Source organism: Crassostrea angulata, chromosome 10 (assembly GCF_025612915.1).
Source record: "Crassostrea angulata isolate pt1a10 chromosome 10, ASM2561291v2, whole genome shotgun sequence".
NCBI lineage: Eukaryota > Metazoa > Mollusca > Bivalvia > Ostreida > Ostreidae > Magallana > Magallana angulata.
Window position 1 is genome coordinate 34833305 of NC_069120.1, and position 25473 is coordinate 34858777.

At 33.9% G+C, this 25473-nt stretch overlaps 2 protein-coding genes across 4 annotated transcripts in view; one reads left to right on the plus strand and one right to left on the minus strand.

Moving 5' to 3' along the window:
* Positions 1–2937: 2937 nt before the first annotated feature.
* The window catches only part of LOC128167331 (voltage-dependent calcium channel gamma-5 subunit-like), a 34614-nt gene continuing 12078 nt past the window's right edge, over positions 2938–25473 (plus strand). The window contains exon 1 of the mRNA XM_052832993.1: positions 2938–4289. Coding sequence (XP_052688953.1) covers positions 4094–4289 — 196 coding nt within the window. The 5' untranslated portion in view covers positions 2938–4093. The remainder of the gene's footprint in view (positions 4290–25473) is intronic.
* On the minus strand, positions 12405–19530 carry LOC128167330 (uncharacterized). 3 transcript variants are annotated; one of them, XM_052832992.1, is made up of 9 exons: positions 18754–19530; positions 18009–18191; positions 17438–17524; positions 16018–16799; positions 15788–15898; positions 15450–15540; positions 15009–15107; positions 13997–14084; positions 13254–13392 (listed from the first exon to the last, which is right to left on the minus strand). In XM_052832992.1, the coding sequence occupies exons 1-8, from the start codon at positions 19244–19246 to the stop codon at positions 14065–14067; spliced, it is 1866 nt and encodes a 621-aa protein (XP_052688952.1). In that variant the 5' UTR covers positions 19247–19530; the 3' UTR covers positions 13254–13392; positions 13997–14064. The 3 variants fall into 3 exon arrangements, with proteins under 3 accessions (XP_052688949.1, XP_052688952.1, XP_052688950.1); XM_052832990.1 differs by having other exon boundaries at positions 13997–14087; XM_052832989.1 differs by lacking the exon at positions 13997–14084 and having other exon boundaries at positions 12405–13392.

The following is a 25473-nucleotide window of genomic DNA, read 5'->3' on the forward strand; positions in this document are numbered from 1 at the left end:
CAGCTCACTGATTTGATGTCTCATTGCAACTTAAACAGACTGTAAATAACCTTTTCTCGACAAGCCTTCAATGCCTTTGAGTATAAAATTTGTCATCGACATTTCATAGTTATCGGAAACAAGACAAATATTGTACAGTCTTTGGAAGGTTTACGTGTTATTACCGTAAACATTATAAATGTGGCCTTTCCTTTGTTAGGAATAGTCTGAAATTCCACGTAAACACAACATCACGTCTTGTCGTAAGCAACAAGACTTAATGATATGACATCAATACATCATTTTTCATGAAGGACACTCAAAGGTCATCAGTCGGTAATGACAGCCGCCATGATTTTCCCGCGCGGTTAAGTCGTACATTGGTGTACATAGTTAAGTGTGCAAACTCAATACAAATGTATTTTACCGCAGAATTGGTAGAGTCCTGAAACTCTTGTGAAGGGGTTTCCCAAAGGACCTTTTAAACGATGCCATTTGCTTACTTCGATAGACATTTATCTTTAGTTAGCTGTCTCAAATTGACCATTTCTGCAAGTGCGTTTGCCGTGATTTTGTAAGTACATGTACATGCAGAGCCATCAAATATAAGAAATAAAGAATTTTTATGTTGATTATACCACTAGGTACCACCTCATGTTTTGCAAATTTCAGTGAAACATTTATTTTTTCAGAAAAAATAGTTGTCAGACATATTGTTGTTTAAGGACATAAAGTAAAGTTAAAGACATAAAGTAAGTTAATTTGCAAAAATATTAATATACAGAACACTGGTGTTACAATGTAATAATTAGATACTAGTTATATAACACTTAGTTTTCACAGTATGAAGTTATGAATTACATTACATTATAAATACAAACAAACAAATACAACGATTTACAATTTTTAAAAATAATTTTACAGCCCCATATAAAGCTATCATAAACAAGAATACTTTTCCTGAGGCTGATAAATCATGACTGGAGCTGTACAAAATCTGCTTAAGTTGTCACTTGCTCACGAGGCTCAAGTGAAATTCAACTCAGTTTAAGACTACGTAAACGACAACTGCCTAAGTTTATATTCTTCTGGAAAAATATACTGAATACAGTTGAACATGTTCAATCTTTTTTTATTTTTTTTTAAAAACCTGTAGACTTGAATGTTTTGATCTCGTGTCAGACGAAAACTGGTGTCCAAAAATCTATTATTTTTATTTCGTAGAAATCGATATTTAGTGGAAAAGATGATAGTGATTATCAACGCCAAATCGACTTCGTTTAGCAATACAGTGACGATTCTGCAAGTGTTTATATACGCCAAAAACGTCTCTCGGGAAATCTTTGTCTCTTTCAGCACTGTGGCGGACGACTCAAATTTAAAAAAAAAATGCTCTTCTCTTCTTTATAAATGTTACAATCCCGTATAACAATATTTTGCCAAAATTAAAGGTATATGTGGCGTATTTGGAGTAAAATTTTTGACATGAGTTTGAGTAAAAATAAAAAATCATGCTTCTTATAATAGACGTTTCACAAACTCTAGGCCCATAAAACATGTTCTGTCTTTAATTATTTGTCTCTAAACTTTGCTACACGCCTGAAGAATGTTAATGTGATCCGCCATTTATAACGCCACTGCGCATGAGCGCGGGAAAAGCCAGCATTGAAAACACGATGGAAGAACAGTTTGTTTACAAATTACAATCATGTTTTAGTAGAAAAAATTCTTGCATCAGATGATACTCGAAGCATTATCATTTATATTTCCGATATTCATTAATGTAGAACGATATAAATTGTTAATTATGTGTAATAAAGATGAAACAGCATCATATGCATCGGCACGGTAAACGGAGTAAATACCCCTCTCCCTGAGGGATGCGTGTACTGAGAGTGTTTATCATTCTTTATTCAAAAATTCCTTTAAACGAAAATCCACTTATGGTTATTAACTTGTAAAGTAAAGACACGGAACAGGTGGAACACGTTCCTGACTAAAGCAAAACTCTCTCAACTTCATGATGGAAACTTAAGTTTAATTCTGCTTAAATTCCTATTCCATCAATATACATGTTCTCTGATAACGACCTTCCCTTTGTTCCTATCCTTGTCAATACGTCTCTTTTTTTTCCTTGCCAAATCTGTCAAACTTAAAGGTGTATCCCTCTTTTTCTTCGTCGCCGTTGTTGTTGATTGATCGAGATGTATGTCACGTTTAGGGCGGGGTAATTCGAATCTTTTGTATTTATAACCCATACTTAAAAAAATAAAATTTATTTTTTCATATCTTTGTTATGCGATTGACTTATACAGCGTAATTTATGTAAAAGTCTTATCTTTAAATAAAATGATAAAGCAAATAATCAGATCTTATAATTATTATTCACTAAATATACGTCCCATATACCTTTAAAATAATTTAAGGGGTCCGCTTTTTTGTATATATATTCATTATATAATAAATTATTATATTTCAAGTAAACAATAGTTTTTTGTTCATGTTAAAAAATTACATGTAGATGCCATGTATTAACTGGAGCTAGACCAGTTCTTCATAAACATACTTTTTATATACATGATCATGAAGCTGTTCATATAAAATGTTAATTTATCATCTAAATGAAACCTGCATTCATTTCACATTTTCTTTCATATAGAAAACTTGACTATTTGCATTGTTTTGCGTCAATGTCCTCTGCTCCTAATTTGCGATCGATAATTTCATGAAAGGAGACATGCACGCGACGCCACAACTACATTAGATGCTTGTAATACATTGACTTCAGGTATTCAGTCGCAAAATATAAATATAAAAAAAAAATCGTGGAAATGAGAGAGAGAGAGTTGCAGGTGTTGATAATATTAGTTAAGAGATAATGACATGCAGGTCTAGAAAGATTTTGGTTAAAAAGCACAATATTTTTTATATGTGTGTATGTATGTGTTTGCAGATCATTTTAGAGTTTATTATTAATATCATACAAACATAAGGACACATCATTCAAAACAAAACAAAGTCTACTGTCATGTGGTAAATTTTGAATTCTGTATTTTCTGTAAATTCAAATTTACAACATGACCCTACCCACACATTTACCAAAGATAATTTTTTTGTAAACTCTCTATTGCAAGTACGTATTTTAAACATTATAAAATGAAGACTTTATAAAGCCATGTTAACCAGTTTGATCGTGAGATATCCAACTAATTAATGAAAATGAAATAATTTTGAGTACTTCAACAAATTCTCGGAATATCAAAAGGTCGGAACACGCAATATATGCTGTAAAAATTGACACTCACATTAATATTTTCAAACGCTGACGACACCAATGCCTTGCTTGTTCGTGAAAATTGCCCAAAAACAATAAAGGTATTAATCTCGCAATGATTGTTTAGCAGTTACGTAAGCACAGTTTCAAATATTCATACAAAAATCCAGAAACCATCGCTAAGGAAACAGATTTGACAATAACTTGCAATTTCTTTCTGTCTGTGTGTCTAAGCACTCGCACACTGTGCAGAAAGCAAATATCGATTTTGTTTTACCAAGATGGACAAGTTATAGTGAAGATGCGAATAGGCCGTCCCCTTTCGAAGCGCTTCATGGAATCGGATTGCTGACATGGTTTATCGTTTATCCAAGGCAGACACCGAGAACAATCATTTCAGTTCCATTACATCTGAATGAATTCTGCAAAAAGAGGCATGTAAACCAACCGAATAGGATTATGTTCTTCGTCCGCCGTGTCGCAAAGGACAATGTATCTAAAATATTAACTCTGAAATTGACACAAGAGTGCTTCCAAGAAAATCGGTTTCTTCCTGATTTTTCTCTGCGGGGGCATTAGAGAGAAAGTGTCACTTTCAGACAAGCTGTTTTCAACCAAAAAAAAAAAGACCTAAAAAAATAGTCCGTTGCTTCAAAAGTATTTTTCATGCCGTTTTCAGTGGGGCTGGCGGATGGTAAGATTTTGTCAGATTTGTCCTTTGGTAAAATTCTTAATGTGGAATAACAGGAAATCGTCAATGGTGCATGAGATTGGTGACGGATTTTTTTCACTGACTTTTACCCGAGTGTTGCTGGAACAGGGTCTCGCGCGGATTATACAATGGATTGTTGTAGCAAGAAGCGAGCGCTGATGGTTCTGACAAGTGCATGTGCTTGTGCTGCATTCGGATTACTGGCCATTGGCGTTTCTACCGACTACTGGCTGTTCACAAGTGATCTCCAGAAAGAGGAACTCAACGACACAGACAAATACGAAAATCACTGGTCTGGGCTGTGGCGCACGTGTAGAGTGGATGGTAAGCATACCCCATAATGGCATTAATAGTCTCATTATTGAGTCATATGAAGCATATTAGTGTTGATGGGGAAACAGTTTATAAAGCGTGTATACATGCATTAATCCTTTTAGCTTAATGTAGCAAAAGTCGTCAGTAATGAATAATACTAGTATCGAGACCCTGATAGCCAAGTCCAGACGATTTGACACAGATTATTTCGCTTGTTTAGCTATTAAAAATTGTCTGTCATGGTGTCTAAGACGTGCTCATCTCGGCTTGTTCTTTTTTTCTTCTTGTATATTTGACCTTGCTGAAATCAATATTACTAGCGGCTCGAAGGATCAAACTTAATTAACCAAGACATCATCTACTATCCCTGTTGACCTTCGCCGGCTTTGTGAATCGTGGTGGTTTTGAGAATGAAGATATCTTCAAACTATGTTGACATGCTTAGTGACATTTCTATGCCTTTCAACACATGATATACAATCATACAAGATTTGCATGGGTTTCAGAGAAACGTATTAGATATGCCCTTTTTCGGTCACCATACATATGATTTATTAATTTATTAATGTTAAAAGATTTTAGCTGTAAATACTCAGGAATCTCAGAGCAAAAAACAAATCTTAATTCTGTCATTGTATATCATCCGCTCCCGTAAACTGTTTCACATTTTGTAAGGTTCAGAAGCCTTTGCTCTCACTATATAAGGCAAATGATACACGAGGTTATAATAGCGAGTTCGATGAACGCTTAACATTGCCTTTAGCTAATAGAAATGATGGAAAATCGCAAAAGGGGTGAGAATGCACCAATAGCTGGAATTGCACTCTGCGGAAAGAACATCCAGAGAAATAGGAAAACCAAAGAATACACATCGATTTTTTTTCCTCCTCGCCAAATTTATTTAGAGCCTTTATGATATAAATGAAATCAGCAAATTGAATATCAATTGCAGAATAAATATTACTTTGCGCCAGAAATGTGATAAAATTTGTCCTTCTTCGTTAGAATGACATGTGCACGTCTTTCAGAGAGATAGATTCTTGATTTGTAGATCGTTTCTTTTGGATAGCGACCATTGCTCACAGTAGAGATTGCAGTTCACTCAATTCGGTTCAATCCCTTGATGAAATTTAAAGCTGTCGGTATTTTATTCAAACACGGTGACTAGAACTAGCTAACCAGAGTGCTAGCTGAATCGGGCTCGTTCGAGATAAAAAGTGCCTTTGAAGTCGTTCATAAATGTGAAATTTTTCCATCAATAAAACTCAATTCCTTGATGTTTCATTACATTACTGTACAATTATCATAACCAGTTGAATTTCATCTCAGACTATTATATGGAAACCAGCAGGCCAAGTAAAATGTTTTCAAGCCATAATAGAGCACTAGTGTGTCTTGTGTTCGAGTTTTGAAGCCGTTCGCACACAGTCCCAATGATTCATAGGAATTGACTAATAACGAAATCGCTGAAGCTGCTGTCCAATAGAATGTTTATAATAAACGTGTTATGTGCTCAAACAATTGCGATGCCTCGCTCATCATTTCTCTTATTTTATATATAGAGATCACATACAGATTTTTTTTGCCCCCTTGCTTTTCCTGGCGTAGTTTATTTTGGGAGGAACAAGAATTTCGCGGATAACATCTATTGATTGGCATGTTCGTAAAATATCTAGTTTACAGAGTTGATACAATAACAATTTCAAGCAATGTTTGAGAATTAACGAACAAATTAAATGAATAGGCTCCAACCATCTTCTATGTGGTCCCTGAAATTGGGCTGAATCTCCCTTGCCTTCTTGATTTTCTTGGAGTCGTTATGCGGACTTCATCGATCCGCTCAAGTTTTAATTATAAAATCAGTGAAGGGGTGTTTTGAGAGGAACTAGCTACTTAGGTGCACTGGAGAATGTAGTAGTCTCTATTAGTATTTCAGGCCCGCAAAACCACTTGGCATTCGTAAATTGATATCGACAGGTACCAAATGAACCAGGCTATGTAAATGAGGAGCGAGGAATTCGTTATTGGTGATTATAAGGCACTCTTCCGATATTGCCGTTTTAGAATACCGTAGCCAATTGATGATTTTTCTTCATTAAGCATTTTTGTACTGATCCGCCATTGAGGGAAAGACCGGCGCGGTTGCTGTGGATTTGAAGCTCCTTCTGCGAACAACTTCCCATGGTTTCGTGCTCTTTGCTGCAAACCTTTGCTCTCCTTTAATTATAAGACGTGTTAATGCTTCATTGATAATTTATAGCCTTTGAGGTACATATGTACTAATTTATGCATTTTCTTAAACATTTATGCACTGGTCTACGACCAGTGTGTAGTTTTCTATCTGACCGACAAAAGTTATTTTTGTAAGCTTTTGCCAAGCTGACGACAGAAGGATTTCATTTTACATGTGATCACTAATCGGAAACAATTTTGTTCACCTGCAAATGTATCATTCTTACGAATTGTGTTATTAAATATGTAATGACTAAACTTAGTTTACTATCTCTGACCCCATCTTTACAATAAAACTCTAATTTCTTTCACCTTTCTTTAACGTTTTTAAAAGATGAAAATAAGATTCTGAGAACATTTATATGCATTAAAGGGCAAGCATGTATTAAAATATGAACGCCGACATGGTTCATGCATGTATCATTTTCTTAATCATATAAGTTATAGTGTTATTGGAGATACAAATATGCATGTAGGACAATAGGTTCCCCTGATACGAGACATTGAAATATGCATTTTCCTTTAGTCATGTCTTTAGGTCGTTTTCTGTAATTCAAAAAGATATGTTGTACGAGGTTATCAGTACAATATATTTTTGTTTTATCTAGAAACCAACAAATGATTTGCAATGAGAGATGTTTCGAACCAAATGTTTCTTACGAACGAGTTTTCAATTGGTATGCTGTCAGTTCTTACTATTGTCCTTTCCGATATATTTCATTTTATCAAATAAAATATACAACAGGACTACTTAAGTCATGTTGTATATTATATTTGATAAATTGAAATATATTGGAAAGGACACTATGTTACGGAATTATTATATATATAAACTTCGTTGCAGAAAGACAAATCGAATTTAGTTCAATCCTTTTGTAAAATTCACGTGCATTGTGTCTCATGAACATTTCAGTTAGCCATTAAAGTGTTTCTAAGCGAATATTTACAATAATTAATTTTGCTATTGTCTTACATGTATATGAGTTGGTGGTGGTTCTTTTTTTAGGTCGATTTCTTTGAAACATACTATCTTGCCCTCTGAGAAATGAAAAAAAATATTTCTTGGTCACAAAATTCAATATGTCCTAAAATGGGTACTTTTTTCATAGGAATGGCATAATTAATGACGTCACATTTCCAACAGTTGATAAAACCTCTTTGTCAGCCCAGGCATGGTGTCACTTTTTGTCCTTTTAACATATTTCTTGCCATTATTAGTTTATATAGTTGTCTGGCTATATTAGCTCACTGACGCGTTAAAATGATAGAAATTGATTCCATGACGTGTGCATTGTATATCTGAGAGAGAGAGAGAGAGAGAGAGAGAGAGAGAGAGAGAGAGGGGCGACTTAACATCAAAATAGAAAAAAAAGAGCTTTGCAACTGATTTGATAAAAATGCAAGTACTGTTCTAGGCTAAGTATGCTACCAGCTTGAATCATATAATTCTTCCCCAAAAATTTTTTCACCAAAATAATTAGGTTGTTGGGATCGGCAGATGACAATTACCGTCACTAGGATTGAACAATACGGATTGGCCATCAAGAGCGAGTGGGTTAGATGTTTGTCATCTTTTGTAATGGATGTGTCTCTGTCATGCCTTTCCATCGTATTATCCTGCAAAACAAGAACGAAGTGTCGTCGGATGATAGACAAACAAAACACTCTATATTTTATTGTCGGCCATTGGCAAATACCCTCCTCTCAATCTTTTATAGGGATCCGTAGGGAATACCATTCTTGCGAGCGTTTACACAAGGTTGACAATAAAAATAAGAGAGATTTGTTTGTTCTGTTATCTAACTTCATTTTCCCGTTCTCTAATTCTTAAAGTAATGCGATGGAAATGGGAATAATGTTGTTCAAGCAGCGAATTTTCTAATCCCTTAAATTTTTTAGTCACATTCCAAACTTTGCAGTTAGAATTTTTTTTTTGCTGAATTAGAATTGATATAGAAGGTATTCCAGACCAAGTATTTAAGGAGGCCGACTTTAGTTTGCATTGCGCATGTTTTTGCGCATTCTTAAATAATACAGTTGATTTATACTTCTTATGATTTTTTTCGATATCATTTATAAAATTGAACACAATAAACAAAATACAAATAAAAATATTTAGATTTTTAAGGAAATTTTTATTTTTAACACGATTTTTACGATGTGCGGTAGGGGCGCATCGCCATTGCACTTTTATGACGTTATGATAAAATGAAACTTTGTAAGAGTACGTTATAAGAAATAACATAAAAGTAAAAGTAAAAATTGTACGCTGTTGAAATTTTAAATACAGACTGATGCTATCCTCGAGGACATTTTCCTCATTTTTGGAATGAATCCCTTATACCAATCATCATTCGTGATGATCCAAATATATAGCAAAAATTGGTGCATTTCAATATTTTGAGATGGCCCTCACTAAAAACCAGACGGTAGAATTTTGTGTTTTTTACATATAAGGTAGGAAATGATATTACTAATCATATATAACAATTTGAGAAAAAAAGCTATTGTAGTATTTTTTAAAACTGCTTTGATGTGCGGAAAATGACAGTTTCCTATATATTCCTATAGTAAATGTACCTCTATTTTGAGATGGTCCCTAAAAAGAACCAGACGGTCGATTTTCATGAACCTTCGCAAATAAACTAAAGTTGGTTTAAATTACATATGGTTAAAAAATAAAGAGTTATGCTATTGTAGTTTTTCCGCAAAAAAACCCAAATCGGCCTCCTTAAAACGTTTATGGGGAGAATGAGTAAGTGTTAATCACATGCATTAAAACATTTTTTTCATCATTCCAACACCTACACATTAAACGTGTTCATATTAAAAAATGGGGCTACCTTTCTGTGGTGTTAGCCGTTTTTATTTGCGGGGTTTTTTTTCGCGGAGAGTGCACGCCGGGTATAAAAGTTGTTTTGTTTGGCGTCATGATAGCTACATGAATTTAACGAATTCAAAGTACTCTAGAAATAGGTCTTAATCTGTAAATGTTCTTAACTTTGAAAAATATATACGATGAATTTAATCGATAAACCAAAAAATCCAATTCTATGAAGAATTATGAGTGTTTACCTACAGTGAACATATATAGTAAACATATCAAACTTGTGTATACACAAATGATTTTCTGTGCAGGTGAACCTACTTTTATCTACCCAGAGGCGGATTCATAAAGTATTAAACAAAACGTTTCTGTAGCGTATTTTGACTTGTGTTGAACACATGCGTAACGTTTAAATTTACTTGCCTAAAGAGTTTTTTTTGGAACTGAGACGTTTCTTTCAGACACTCAATATTTTCAATACAGTTACTTAGAGTGATATCTTAGACTCTTAGTTTCTCTTGATAATTTCCTTCTTTGTATGTGTTCAAATTAAATTACCCCCTTCCATCAAAAAGATGTCGGTGACAAACATGTTTGATATGTTCTGTATACTTTTATACGACGTTAAGTACAATTAATGTAAATATTAAGGTCATCAAACAAAAGGTGGTTTTTTTTAAACGTAAGAAAATGTTACGTTACGTTATTCTACGTTAAGCAGAAAGCAGAAATCATTCTTTTGGCGACATATATTTCCAGCGGGTCGCAAACATGTATCAACGAACGTGGTAATCGCAATAGCTAACGTGAACTTGAGCATACATGTAACATCTGTTGCAATCAGACTTACGACTGATTTAAACAACATTTTGTCATGCGTTGAAAATGTCTTGCGACAACTGAAACCGCCATGTTTTTGCTTGATCCAAACTCGTTATAAAAGTTGATTCTTATATATTCAACGCTCTCCCGCATTTTTACTTTTTTTTCATACTTTGCACATATAGCTTCTTATGCAACAAAAAAAAAATTCCGCCGTTATAAATTGTGCAGCAAAAACAATCTGTGAATAATGACCCTTTCCTAACGATTGTGTTGGTTTAAATTTGATTCAAAGCTGTGTAAATAACTTCAAGTAAAACCTTTTAAGCCTAATTTCTAATCAGTTTGCCCAAATACATAATCACTGATGATCTGAATGCAAGGGTATAGATCCTTCCTTTGGTGATAATTACGGCTGTGTCATGCCATAGAAATTCTGTGTGTGATAATACGATTTATGGGTCAATTTGTTTTTCTGAATGAAAATAATGTTGCACGAATGTCATCAGATTGCAAAGCAACGCTGCTTATTCAGGTGAATTTGCACCTATTAACGAGGCCCATTCTAGTTGAATAATTAAAATACTGTAGGGTGGAATTTGCTTATTTCTATGGTAGATACTTTAAATCACACTTTCAATTAAGTGATGTAAAAAAATTACCATGTTTCCCTTATTGTAGTGAATAGGGGGAGTCTCAAAATATGTATTCATTTTGTTGGAAAATTGTATGCATTATATAGGGAAACTGGAAATTTGGTATCTTTCTTTTGATGTAGAAAAAATTCTAGAGGGTAGAAAATCGAACAATTGATACAAAATGAACACTTTTACTTCCGTCTTTGAAAATAAATATAAAATGAGGGGTGTTTCCCTTAAAAATGTTAAGTGGGAACGTCTCAAAACCCAATATATAGGTGAAAATGGTCATCTTTTGTAAGACAATTTACGCTATGCTAAACTTTAGAGGGTGGAATATTCAATGCTACATATATAACACAGATCAATTCTTCCTCTTTCAAAATTGATGAAGATAATGTGGTGTTTTCCTAAAAAAAATGAAGAGGGGGCGTCTCAAAAACCCAATATATAGGTGAAAATGGTCATCTTTTGCAGAACGTTTTATGCTAGGCTAAAGTTTAGAAGATGGAAGATTCAATGCTGCATATATAACACACATCATTTTTTCTTTTTTCAAAATTGATGAAGGCAATGAGGTGTTTCCCTAAAAGAAATGAAGAGGGAGCATCTCAAAACCCAATATATAGGTGAAAATGGTCATCTTTTGTAAGACTTTTTACGCTATGCTAAACTTAAGAGGGTGGAATATTCAATGCTACATATATAACACACATCAATTTTTCCTCTTTCAAAATTGATGAAGATAATGCGGTGTATCCCTAAAAAAATGAAGAGGGGGCGTCTCAAAAACCAATATATAGGTGAAAATTGTCATCTTTTGCAGAACGTTTTATGCTAGGCTAAAGTTTAAAAGATGGAAGATTCAATGCTGCATATATAACACACATCATTTTTTCTTTTTTCAAAATTGATGAAGGCAATGAGGTGTTTCCCTAAAAAAATGAAGAGGGAGCATCTCAAAACCCAATATATAGGTGAAAATTGTCATCATTTGAAAGACTTTTTACGCTATGCTAAACTTAAGAAGATGGAAAATTCAATGCTTCATATATAACACACATCAGTTCTTCCTCTTTCAAATTTAATGAAGATAATGTGGTGTTTCCCTAAAAATAATAAAGAGGGGGCGTCTTAAAACCCAATATATAGGTGAAAATGGTCATCTTTTGCAGAACTTACGTTTTATGCTAAGCTAAATATTATAAAATGGAAGATTCAATGCTTCATATGAACATAGAACATTTCTCCCTCTTTTAAAACTGATGCAGAAAATGTGTTTTCCTTGAAAATACAAAGAAGGAGCATCTCAAAATCCAATATAAAGGTAAAAATGAATGGTCATCTTTAGCCATTCTTTTTCAAACTTTGGAGGATGGAAATTCAATGATATGTATATTACATTCAAATCATTTTCCTCTATCAAAAATTGAAAAAAGAAAAAAGGCGTTTCCCTCTTGAAATATGAAGAGGGGTGTCTCAAAACCCAATTCATAGTTAAAGAGGCCATTTTTTCCAAATCTTGTGTATGGATTTTTTTCCCATGCAGAGAGCTAATATTGCTTATAATGGATAAAATTTACAATCAGTAGGAGAATAATGATCGAATCATTTGAAAATTTTTATTTATAGTGTGGTTGGATTGCATTGAAACACAACATGTTAGTAAGGCAGAATTGAGATGATATAACAGTGACAACAGTTTAATTAATGTAATACACATGCAGACATATTACAAGATTGATATCCATAAAATGTAATAACACAAAATGTTTTAACAAATACAACATGATGATATATATTTATTGCAAACTTGAAAAAAATTCAGCAACCTTCTTTGCAACTTTATAATTGCTGCTTACTCTAGCTTTACCATCACTTGTCTTTTCACTAAACAAGAAAAACACACCATCAAAACCTTTTCTTTCAAATGCAAGTTTCAAATGGTTGTATGATAGTGACGAACATTTGATCTTTTTCAAAGTTGCTTTTGAAATGACATTTTGCTTCTGTAAATACTCTATGGATTCTACAGATGGTTGAACACCATGACTAGTCACTTGAACTGTACTATAAAAAAAATCAGCGAGTAAAACATCAACTTTCCCACTACTTTTCACAAGGGTCTGAAGCATTTCAGAATCAGCTAATGAATTATGAGCTGAATAAGACTCATTCAACACTTTTTGAGCAAGATATTCTTGCTTATAACAATCAAAACCAGGATACACAACTTTAAAAAAAGGCAAGGTATCACAAAACCCCACTACATATTTACAAAAGTGGTTCCATATTTTATAATATTTCAGCTGATTATACAGTACAATAGAATCAAAACATTTGTTATTGTGTGCCACTAATACACAGCTTTTCCCTAGTAACATAACAAACTGAATAAAGTCCAAAAGAACTTGTAGTGGATGATTGTGTGACACAGCTACATTGTTATGGAGCAGCTCATTGTTTGAGGCATCAAACTTCATTCCAGTCACTCTACTGGCCTCTTCTGAAATGTCCTGGCTTGGTGTGACATATTTGTTGAATTTTTGGTCTTCACAGACTGCCGAAATTTGAATAATAGAGCTTTCTCTACCTATAAGAGAAGAAAAGGAATGAGAAATGGTTACCCATACATCCAAAAACATAAAAACAGGATACCATTATGTTCATAATTCAGAAAGATTTTACTTTCTCAAAAGTAAATTAATATAAGTAATAATTAGCAATATTAAAAAGTTCACTGGGATATGAACTTGGTTGCAATGGTACATAATCAGATCTTCTGAGAAGTCCTTCCTTTGGTCACGTGACCAACCAAGTTTACATTCCAGTGAACTTTTCGACATTGCTATTTATTTCTTTTCTTGTGTTTCTATCCCTTAGTATTGGCAAGGGGATAGAAAACACAGCGAGTTGGATAAAATTCATATGCCATCGCAAATCATGAGAGATCTTTCTATCATGTTTTTCCACATCTTTTGTTTAACTTTGATATGTTCAACAAATATCACTGTTGTAAGCCACATAACACATTTACTACAATACTGGTATGTCAACAACTTTATGCATGAAAAAAAGTGATATCCATTGATTTTGAGCTAGAAATGTGATAAATTTCTTATATATTATGCTTGAAGTCTGATTATTAGATGTTTAATCGAGCTATAAAACATTTCTATGATTGATCAGAAATATACCAGCAAATAAATGATGAACTAGCTACAAAGAAAAGAGCTGTAGGCTGTGTGATGTGATTGTAGAAATCCTAGAATTCCTGATGTTGACCTGCTATTGGTAAAAATAAAAACAAGATAATATTGTATCAAAAAGGAAACATAATGCAAACTAACATTTAACAGCAAAACTCTAAATCAAACAAAATAACAAATGAACATAATTTGTAAATTGACGGATTGATTGATTGAATGGTTCACATTTATCATTTTGGATTTTTCTATAGCTTCTATATTATCTTTAAGAGTAACAGAAGTATACGTAAAAACTTTGTTCAATATAGTTAAGAAACATAAAATCATGGTTAATATAACAAGAGGCCCATGGGCCACATCGCTCACCTTAGAAACAATAGGTATGATAAAATCAGCTTAATGGAGTCATAATACAAACTATCTGGACAATGTACAATAATACATAATACATACTTTGAATTTACACTATCTTAGGATGCTTCCACACAAGTGTCAGCTTTCCTAGCTGATTAGTTTCTAAGGAGAAGATTTTTAAAGATTTACTCTATATATTCCTATGTTAAATTTCGACCCCCCATTGTGGCCCACCCTACCCCCGGGGGTCATGATTTTCACAATTTTGTATCTACACTACCTGAGGATGCTTCCACACAAGTTTCAGCTTTCCTGGTCTTATGGTTCATGAGAAGAAGATTTTTGAAAATTTCTCGAAAATTTTCATAAATTCCTAATTATCTCCCTTTGCAAAAGGGCGTGGTCCTTAATTTTCACAACTTTGAATCCCCTTAGGCTAAGGATGCTTTGTGCCAAGTTTGGTTGAAATTGGCCCAGTGGTTCTTGAGAAGATGTTGAAAATGTGAAAAGTTTACAGACAGGCGGACGGACAAATGGACAGACAGACAGACGGACGACAGACAAAATGTGATCATAATAGCTCACTTGAGCTTTCAGCTCAGGTGAGCTAATAACTATATAAATTAATGTACAAATGTAGACATACTCAATCCTGTTGTCTCCAGATCATAGTATACAATTGTTTTGGCGTTACAAACATCTGATGGTCCAGGAATTACTTCCATATCTGGGTCAGGTGTGTCTCCTACAATAAATGTATTATAATTGTATCACTGATATAATTATATAGTAGATAAGGAACTTACACATAAGACTACTATCACCATCACATTTGAACTAGAAACTTTGTTCAAATTATACTGCCCACCAAATACACATTGTGTATAAAGTATGAGTCAGATTGGAATCTGCACCCAAAATTTGAAAGTCACAGGACAAACTTGGCAACTCTAATGTTTTCCTCACCTTCCCTTAAACCTTGATTGCATAGTGGTATATACCGGTAATAAGATCATACTTTTGGCTAAATATCTAAATGATCAATCAAAAATAGATATACTCTTATAGAATTACTAAGTAAAATCACCTAAAAGGTTTGATGAGTAGCTGTCACCCTCTCTGACTTCTTGGCTCCTAGTTTCTCCACTCCTTTCACTCTTTAGTTTTTGACGTTGCAACTGTGCAAAAAGAAACCAATCTAATTGTCATCTTGTAAAGTAACAAATGAATAGATTTTAATTACATGTATAAACAATTTCTATATATCTTTACTAATGAAAAGGTTTGATCATGCATGCATACGTACATATACATCTATGCCTATATGAAGTTTAATACCATAATTATGGTATATTTTGAGGGTTTTTTTGCTGTGTAAGCTTAAAGAAAATTTGTATGAAATTCATCTATATTATTTTTATATACCTTGAATTCTTTTGTTTTTGAAACTTCTCTTTTGCTATGAACATCTCTGTCTCTGATGGAGGCTAGCGAGGTTGTTGCTGTCCCAGGACTAAGTCCAAGCTTCTCATGAACCTAAAAGATAGCACTCAATTATTAAAACAAGAAAATGAAAATTATTTCATAATTACATGTACATCATCATTGATTTTTGTCCTAAAAAAAAGAGAATGCTCCACTCAAAGTTTTAATACCTTTGCTACATAGCTATAGCCTTCATTCTTTTGGCAAACAGCTGCAGAAAGTCTATATGCCAAGCTTCCACTCTCACTGTAGTGCTTGTCTTTTGGAGCCTTAGATCTTAATGTATTGTTAAAGCTTTCATTGCAGTTGCTAGAGTCTAGTCTGCTTAGCTTGCTGGGATCAAGATCTCTGAACAAAGTCAATAAATCAGTTTTCAGTTTTTCATTCTGTAGATCTGCTCCCCATGGAAGATTCTTGTGTCTAGCAGTTGGGTTTTCCTTCATGTTACACCATTCGCCACATTTTACATGGTCACCAAACTGGTGAAGAACAACAGAGTCTATAGATTTTTCTATTTTGTCCGTGTCTTCCTTGCACTGTGCTAGCATGTAGCTGAAACTCTTCATTATGGCCGTAATCGTTTTAACAGAAAGCTCTTTGTGTTTTGATTTTAATTTATAGAGTTTGTTGGAAATATTCTTTTTCACATGATTTTTGTCACTTAACTTTTCAATGCAAGAACTAACTTCACACCTTGCTCTGTTGAAAGCTGTGCAATCGTCATCTCCAATCAGTGTAACAACAGGATTATTCTTGTCTTTGACTTCCTTAAGTATTTCTACAATCATGTCAGGTTCCAAAGATTTCGCGGTGCCAGTCCAATTTTTCTTACATGCATGCTTGTTGGGGGTTCTGTGCTTCGCCTTCGCCACATCACATTTTCTGCATCTTTTGTATCTAGCAGAGAAACCCACAATTTTGCCAGTCCTTTTACCAATTAGAGTTGCAGTGCCTGTAATATTCACACAGCATTAATAAGTCTGCATGTATAATCATTATTAATATATCTTATACTTATAGAAAATATACCCTTTTCCGCCCTGTGCGATATAAACAGTAAATTCGCCTAGGGGTGTGATATAAACCCGGCAATCTTCGTATGTTATATCACAACCCTTTCCGTTAATTATCGGCTATTATGATGTAGAGTTCGGTATGCGTCCTTCAACTTCGATCTCCGAGTATGACGTCAAATAGTACGTCAATTAATGTCAACTTGGTATACAAACAGCCGGCGCAAAAAATTCCATAGAAGTTTATCAGAGATGATATACAGCGACCTCGGGCTAATATAGGATGCGATATAAAAATTGCCATGTAATAATCTATATATATTGATCTGCCAAAAAATTACTTTCTGAATCATAAACAAGATAAAAAAATATGTTTGGCCTTTATGGAAAAGCAAGATTTGTTCCGCCCCAAACAAAGATTCATAAATGGACAGATTGACAGACCAACTGATCACTGTAGGGTACAGTACATTATGTACATGCAGAGCAGTCAGTTCTAATAAAATGTTGTGTCTTATTACAAAGGAATTAAAAATAACACTAAACTTTATGTAATACATCGACATTTGTTATTTACCTGACAGACTATTGTAACATCTTCCTGATCCTCTTCTCTGGTAAGCACCATCTGCAGAAGCTGTTATTCCAGTGGACTTAATACTGTCTAAAAATATTGATAAATATTGTTAAACATTAATGTACAACAGAATGACTCAATTCCATTTTTTACTGTAATTATACAGAGGAAAGCTGGAGAGAGAGAGAGAGAGAGAGAGAGAGAGAGAGAGAGAGAGAGAGAGAGTTCCCTTGTTTAATTAGGTTTTACTTTAGTTGTATCATTTAGATTTTCATTTTTGTTTCCATTTAGAATGCATTGAATCTTTTATTAGGCCAATTATTTATTTTGGGTGAGCGATAGGATTGGGTGGCGGTATATACCATTACATTAATAGATTTGTGCAAAAATGTGTTTTCATTGATAAAAAACTAAAATATATAACTATAATAATTTTTTTTTGGCCTTAATGTGTAATTTGTGATGTAATATTTACCTAAGTTAACTTTAATTGATTTAAAAATCTTACTTTCAACAGTGTCAAAGCTAAATGTACATGCATGTTCATTAGAAAAAGTTCAAATATGCTTACTTGTGGCTGATAAATGCCCCTCTTCACATAGAGCTTTACTGGTAGATTCCTCGGCCAAGTCTTCCAGCACATGCCCTACTTCATCACATCTTCTTCTTATCAGGCTCTCACTGATGCTTGGCAAGTTCATTGATGTGAAAAGGTTGTTAAGTTGGACTGGACCAATTCCACTATGGTACATGCCTATAAATTTAGAATGTGTATAGCAAAACTGTAAAAGCAGAAAATTTAAAGGCATCAAAATTTAATGGTGAATATCCCTAATACATAAATTGTACTGGCGTGCGACCAGTTCTCGCCGAGTACCATTTCTCGCCAGTACATTGTGACGTCATTTTTCGTTTATAATTTTATGTGTTCATAAAATGACATCACAATGTACGGGCGAGAAATGATACTCGGCGAGAACTGGTCGCACGCCAGTATAGCTTTCAAATTTACAAAAAATAGGCACAATCACATTTTGCATACTTTACAATAAAATATCTACTGTTCATACAGATCTCTCTCTCTCTCTCTCTCTCTCTCTCTCTCTCTCTCTCTCTCTCTTAGACTCTCTCATACATAAAAAACTAAATTATTTTGATTTTTAGAAAATAAGTTAATTGTGTGTTTAATTGATGATAATAATTGAATAGTTTTTCTTTAATTTTCATTATGATTCAATTTTTTTTTCACTTTTTATTTTGTGGAAATTTTATGTGGTATTTAAAAAAAAGGTTAAATACATGTATATTATACATACCAGTTGCTAATTTGGTGTTTACATCAAATATCTGTTGACCATGTGGTGATGAATGTGTTTTTCCCATGGCAACTTGTACAAACCGAAGACAGTTGTAGCACCTTATCACCAAGTGCTCACAAATACCAGCTGGTAAAACTCCCACAGCATCCTTGAACTTCAATGACACATTTGCGCAATCCACGCATTTCATGTTGTTGAACAATGCTTGCAGATCTACCACATGTCTTGTAAAGTCTAAAGCTCTTAATTTTCCACTAAAAAATGCTTCATTAATTTCATCAAAAGAACCTGTTGACTGTATATACGAATGATCATCTAAAGTGCTGCCCGCAGCAGGAGTAGATTTAGTATCAAATAAAGGCACGAAAGTATCAAGATTTACGAGCTGGTCACATTCTTCACTTGATTTGTGTAAATTTTTCAATTGCTGATTATAACGTGCAACCTGTGTCGGTTTTAAAAACCTTCCTTTTTTCGTTCTGTTAACCATCTTCGAGTCGAAGATCGACGGCCTGTCTGACAGTCGTCTGGTGTCAATGTAAACAATGCCGTAAAGTGACAAGAACTTGAAGAAGTCGTAAATTAATTCGTTGTGTCAAACTAGGTTAAACTGCTAAAAATATGCAATATTAATTTATTTTATGTTTAAAAGAAAGTAATTATTTACGTTTAGATTAAACTCCATCTATTCTACATATTACGAAAGCGAGAGCAAAACGCCAACCGGAAACCATTCGAGCTGCGCAATGAGATCGAAAACGCGAACTAGCTCGGGCCTCGTTAAACTACATAACGGTTCATGAAAGAATGACGGTTCTTGCTTGCGGAGACATACGCGGACAAATGGATTCAAGTTGGTGAGAACTTAAATCAGATTTGTTAGCATCTGTGTGAACACAATCAGATTTCAAAAGAAATGAAAACATTTAACAGTAGATATTAATATTCTTTTAATTAACTACTAAACAAACCATTACATTATCCACAAATAAAATAACCACACAAATTTTGCGGGGGGGGGGGGGGCATTAAGTTCAGTCATTAAGTTCAAATCAAGAATAAGAAGGGAATTATTTCAACTTCGGTCATAATAATGGGAGGGCAGACGTTTCCCTACCCCCCCCCCCCCCCAACCCCCTTCTTCCTCCCCAAGGTATCAGGAATTGTTGAAGCACTCTTGATCACAACTTGCATCAAACTTATGAATGTTCTCTGTAACAAATAAAAATTCTATTACGCTTTCCAATCATAAGTGCATTAGTCATTTTATTTTGCCAATTCCAGAGAGAATACATTTTTAATATTCTTGACTGATCATGTCTGAAAGAATGAAAGATTGATGGAAATAATTCACAATTCTGCCTCATTCCTTTACAAAGATGGCGGCTCGGATGAATTGACCTGTACTCGTTTGTCAAAATAAGAGAAATTATTTCTCACAGAAAGTGATTTGGGCTGAGTGATAAGTGAAAGATGGTGATGTATTGGTATAATAACCCAGACTTTTTGAATCACAATGGATTCGTAAATCTCTCCGAAGAATAAAAACATTGTCATTATGCGGCTCTTGGAATAGTCCTGGATTTTTTTGTTGTTGTATTTCTAAGTTTGATGGCATATAAAATCACACAACTCACCAAAGGTTTCTGCGACTTTAAGTTACAATTATATTCAAATTCATTAGTTGTCCGTCGATGTATAATCTGATAATTAATCAAAAGTTAACGACCTATTTACTCGATGGTTACTTTATTGCAACGGCTCGTTTGCAGTTTATTGGGTTTTTTAAGCAATTAGGTCATTAGTAACTTGCTATATTATCGTTAGTATCTGTTTCGCGAAAGTTTCGAACCTTCTTTGTTATTTACGACCCTCTTGCTTAAAAAAAATTCTCAAATCTAGCCTTCAGTTTAATTTAATGTTGAACTGAGTTTCGTTCTTTCGAACTTGAATTCTATTGATCTTAATAATACGTGTGTTGAAGTACATGTTATATATAGGTTATTCACAAAATTGTCACATGTAAATTAACAAAACAGGATCCAACCTTCTCATCGGTCCTTTACTAACTGAAGTATATCGTCTGCGAACTTTTTTCATCTTGAAAGATGTTTAAACTTTGTAAATTAGACCTTGTTGTATGCATGGAGTGAATTGGGAGGGATATTGATTCGTTTGCATATATGATGGGTTCAACTCCCTAATTAACACGACCGTATTGAAAAATAACTTTTTTCACACTCTAACTTTTTTTCTAGCAAATTATGGGTTGTTTGTTGCAAAACAATGTCATGATAAAGGTTTTCCTTGACTATGTAGTAATTTCACTTTATAATTGAATAATTATTGTATTTTTTCAATTAAATTTTTCCAATAGCTGAATTTTTTAATGAATATGAGGTTTTTGAATAGTTCCTTTATGTCAAAACACTTTGTACATGTATACATAAAGTTAACCCGTGCGGGTTTTTTTCTTAAAGATCGATTGGATTTTTTTAGGAGTGACTTAAGCTCGAATAAAGTACCACAATCAATTGACAGGTCGTTAACCCGTGGTCGACAAAAAGTTACAGTTACAGTCTTCGAAGACCAATATCGGTTTAACAATGCATGAAGACAAACAGGAGTCATTTGTCTTGAAACTGTTTAAAAAGTACTGCATTTTAATTGCATTCAAAATAATAACAGTAGTGTACATTATTGGAGGATAAATGCACGTGTCACTATGGAGACCAACCAATCGTTCAACTGTGTGTATTGACCAAATGTTAAAGCTCTGTTGAAGTCATTTCTTTCCATTTGGTTTTGGTAAATAGTATACATTCATTGACAATCGCGTGCATGCGTGACAATAGCTATTCTCATAAGATTGACATTCAACCCACTGCACTTACCGAATGCAAACGCGATACCTAACTCCCTGAATAGAAATGTTAGCATCAAAATACTGTTCAAGCTCAAAGTCGAACTTGTCTTGAATGTTTTTGGCATACTTTTATCTTTTAAATTTAATTTATTTATTATTAAGAATAAGTCTGCAAGACTTTTTATACGTTTCTCTTGATTATCTTGCGTAGTGTAATACATGTAAAGCAGTTGCTCAGACGTTCTATTAATTTCCGTTTAGTTATATCTTCATTCCGATTCCTGTGCCCTTGCTTTGAAACACTTTCATCGCAGTATACTGTATCCATCTGTAAATTGGTTTCATAGTCTATGAATAGCATCCATTAGGAAGTGCATTGGTGGGTCTAAGATACTGTATCTATTTCATACGTATGTAAGTAAACCTCATTAATTTGACACCTTAGATAAGTACTTGCATGACATGGCTGAAATGCGATTCATAAGACTTCAACGAAACACTCTTCGTTTGTAACTCTAGCGCCTTTCTCTGTATCTTTCCGAAGATGATTTGGCATCCATTTATGACCCTAGTCTTGTTCTTGTATAGGATATTGATACATGTAAGGTACAAAAAGGGAAATCCTAACTTTTTGCACAAACATATATCTCGCACTTGCCTTCTCTTGTAAAACTATATGACCTTCGCACAAAAATACTACCCCATACTTCTCTTGCAGTTAGTTGCCTACGGTCAGATTTCCTGTTAATATTATAGTATGTAAATGAATATCGAAACCCATATAGAGCAGAACAAATCTAATACGTTATAACTCAGACATTGCTATCTAACAAAATTAATGCTTCTGAATCAGTCTGACCGTTGAGTAATAACTAACACTTCTTTAAATAGAGAAAGGAACCCCTTTATTTGGATGCTAAGTAGAAATTTATAGTGAAGCGTTGGTATCAGTAGTCTATTTTCGGATCGTTAAAACGTAGGAGGATGAGTTGTAATTTGCAGAGAGTTGCTGTTTTCAGTTTGAAATCAGATGAATATGGTGTCACCAGATCCATCAATATTGCTTCTAGGTTGATTGTGTTGAAGCCCTACTGAGACTACACATGGCCCAAGAAGTCCCTTTATGGTAAAACAATTAGGTTTGCTCTTATCGGAAGTGTGACGTCATCATCACAGATGATACCAATTTTATATGTGATAACTAAATAGTTATTGTAATCCGAATTTATTATTTTTTTTTTTCGATTGATCTCGTTTTGTTATGGTTTTTTCCTTTTTTCGTACGACATAGGTTTAGCTTTTCAACTTCATTTAAATATTATACTGTTATTATTCATAAAGACACCGCTTAAATTTTCAACAAGATCAGCAGCATTATAATTTAGATTTCAGAAGTACATGTAAGTAAAGATGAATCATAATTACGACCTTGATAGCTTTTTAGATTATTTTTCATTCCTTTTTTAATGTTTTCTAAACTCATAACAATTTTGTGAATATTTTTTAAAAGATAGGGATGTTTGTGTTATCTAACAATATTAATGTCCTGGTATTTATCATTATCCATTTTTGTGAATATCCAAGGTAGTGAAAACTTGTGAATTGAAATTGTAAGAAGAGGTGAATTTCAATGTATATAATGGTTGAGGAAGGCTTGCTTTTAGCTAAAGTCATGTTCGCTAGTCAAGGGTTTTCGGTCCACTTGGCTCCCCATGGATGGGAAGCAGAGTGGACCAACACCGTTGACTAGCAAAGATGACTATGTGTTGTGTTTTAAAGAGTGGCGCCTTCTGGGTGTAATACACCACTGGTGTAATTTTGAAATAATCTAAAGGGACTTAAGGTGTTGTAAGCTTATATAAATGCAGTCATTCATATGATGTAGTCAAGCCTCAAGGGGTTGACTATATCCTATTCAAAGTCCTATTCAAATACATAGAGTATCTTTGCAATTTGTCCAATGTAAGTCATTATATATATAGCATATGATCTGATATGACCTGATACCTATTAAAACAAGTCTTTTATATGATAACTTTTTGATCAGACGAGCTTTCCGTTCTCTCCGGGCATTCCCAGTTTTAAAAAATAAAATTACCAACTTCATCTCTCTTGCGAAGATTTGTGGTCTGGTTTGACATTTGAAAAGTTGCTGACATGTGATCAGAATTAGGGCCACACCAGAGGAAATATTAAATGCAAGAACCTCTAACGCACAGACTTTCTTCCCGGGCAAAATAAATTGATATCTGGTTCGTTTCCCGCCAATTTCAGACATTCAATCAATGAACAGCGCCGACAACAGCTTCGGTAATTTAGACGTGTGTGCTTATTGAAATATGCAGCAAGCAATCAATGCCCGGCCAAGTATTGCAACGAATGACATTATTACCCAGGAACGAGTTATTGAGCGGTGTGTAATCGTAAGTATAAGCTCTTCTCGGCACAATCAGTGTATTTCTAAAGAACCGGGAGGACAAAAGCAGCCATCAGGCCCAGCGTTTGGGTGCCATTGCATTTGACAGCCAAAAAAAAACCTCAAAGGATTCGAGAAAAGAATCTTGTCTGCTCTGAATTAGATTGAAAGAGAGAGCGAGTTTAAAGAGACGAGATTGGGGGGGGTTTTAGGTTTTAAAAAAGGATTTCCGTTAAATTCTCTTACGTCATCTACATCTTTTAACATCCTGCATCCAATGTTGAAAAGTAAATTAATGCATTTTTCTTCATTTGTTTAGCTTTTGTCTTATAGGCCAGTCGAAGAAGAAGAACCATAATCTATATAAAAACAATATATGGCTGGAAAATTTAATTAATTTTTTTTCGGGTCCTTCCAGAGGAATAAACTTGCATTAAGGTCCGTATTCATTTGGCAAAATCTTTTGAGAACGATGGGAGAGTCAAACTAATGAAATCTTTACCCAGATTTCCTCAAATTGGCTGCTTCCCATTAGAGTTGGAAATCGAGTATAGGGATAGCATAGACTCCGTGCTCTTCTATTGCCCTAATGGTAGCACAGGATCCCAAAATTGCGGATAAACACGCGAGTTAAGTGTAGACGTCAGAGTTTATTTAGATCATCTTTCTCATTTTGTTGATCAATGGGACTTCTTTTTTTAGGGTTTTTTTTAGACAACTTCATATTTTGTTAGATTTTTTTTACCTTTATAATCTCATTCGACTGCAAATTTTATGCTGTGTTTTTGAGTTTATTCAAACTCATGTTGAGGATAAGCGAACACGTTGGTAAAGAATTCGCTGACAGTAAAATAAGAAGGCTTTGTATTTTTAAACAAACAAACCCTCCATTTTACTATCTCACATTTTTCGATGTGGTGTTTCAGCTTTAATTATCTTATTGTTAAGTTTAGAGAAGTGACATATCATTTAGCTTTAAAATTTGTTTATTTTCCTACGACTTTATATAAGGCTCTTCTGTTAAAGGAGATAATTATTGTCTAAAAGTTGCCACTACCATCCAGTTCTTTTAAAACATGATCCGTAAACTTACAGAATATAAGGAATTATGTAAATAAAATTAGAATTTACCCAGGCACTTTGACAGTGTTAATATGTTTATCATTGCACTAAAAAAAACGCTGCTTTATTATGACTTCTTTTTATTTTTTAATGTTCCGAGAGAAAACGTAAAAATGTTTCTATTGTGTGAATTTGAACAAAGTTTGATAGTAACCGACGTTTTCCAAAATATTTACACCGCGAACAGAATTGAAAGTCTTTATCGGCAAAAGAAAAACCCAACTGCTATCAAAATTCTAGATTTACTATCGCATAACCAACACAAATACTTTAAAATAATTTATATTCCTCGCAAAGTGTTACATGTATATAT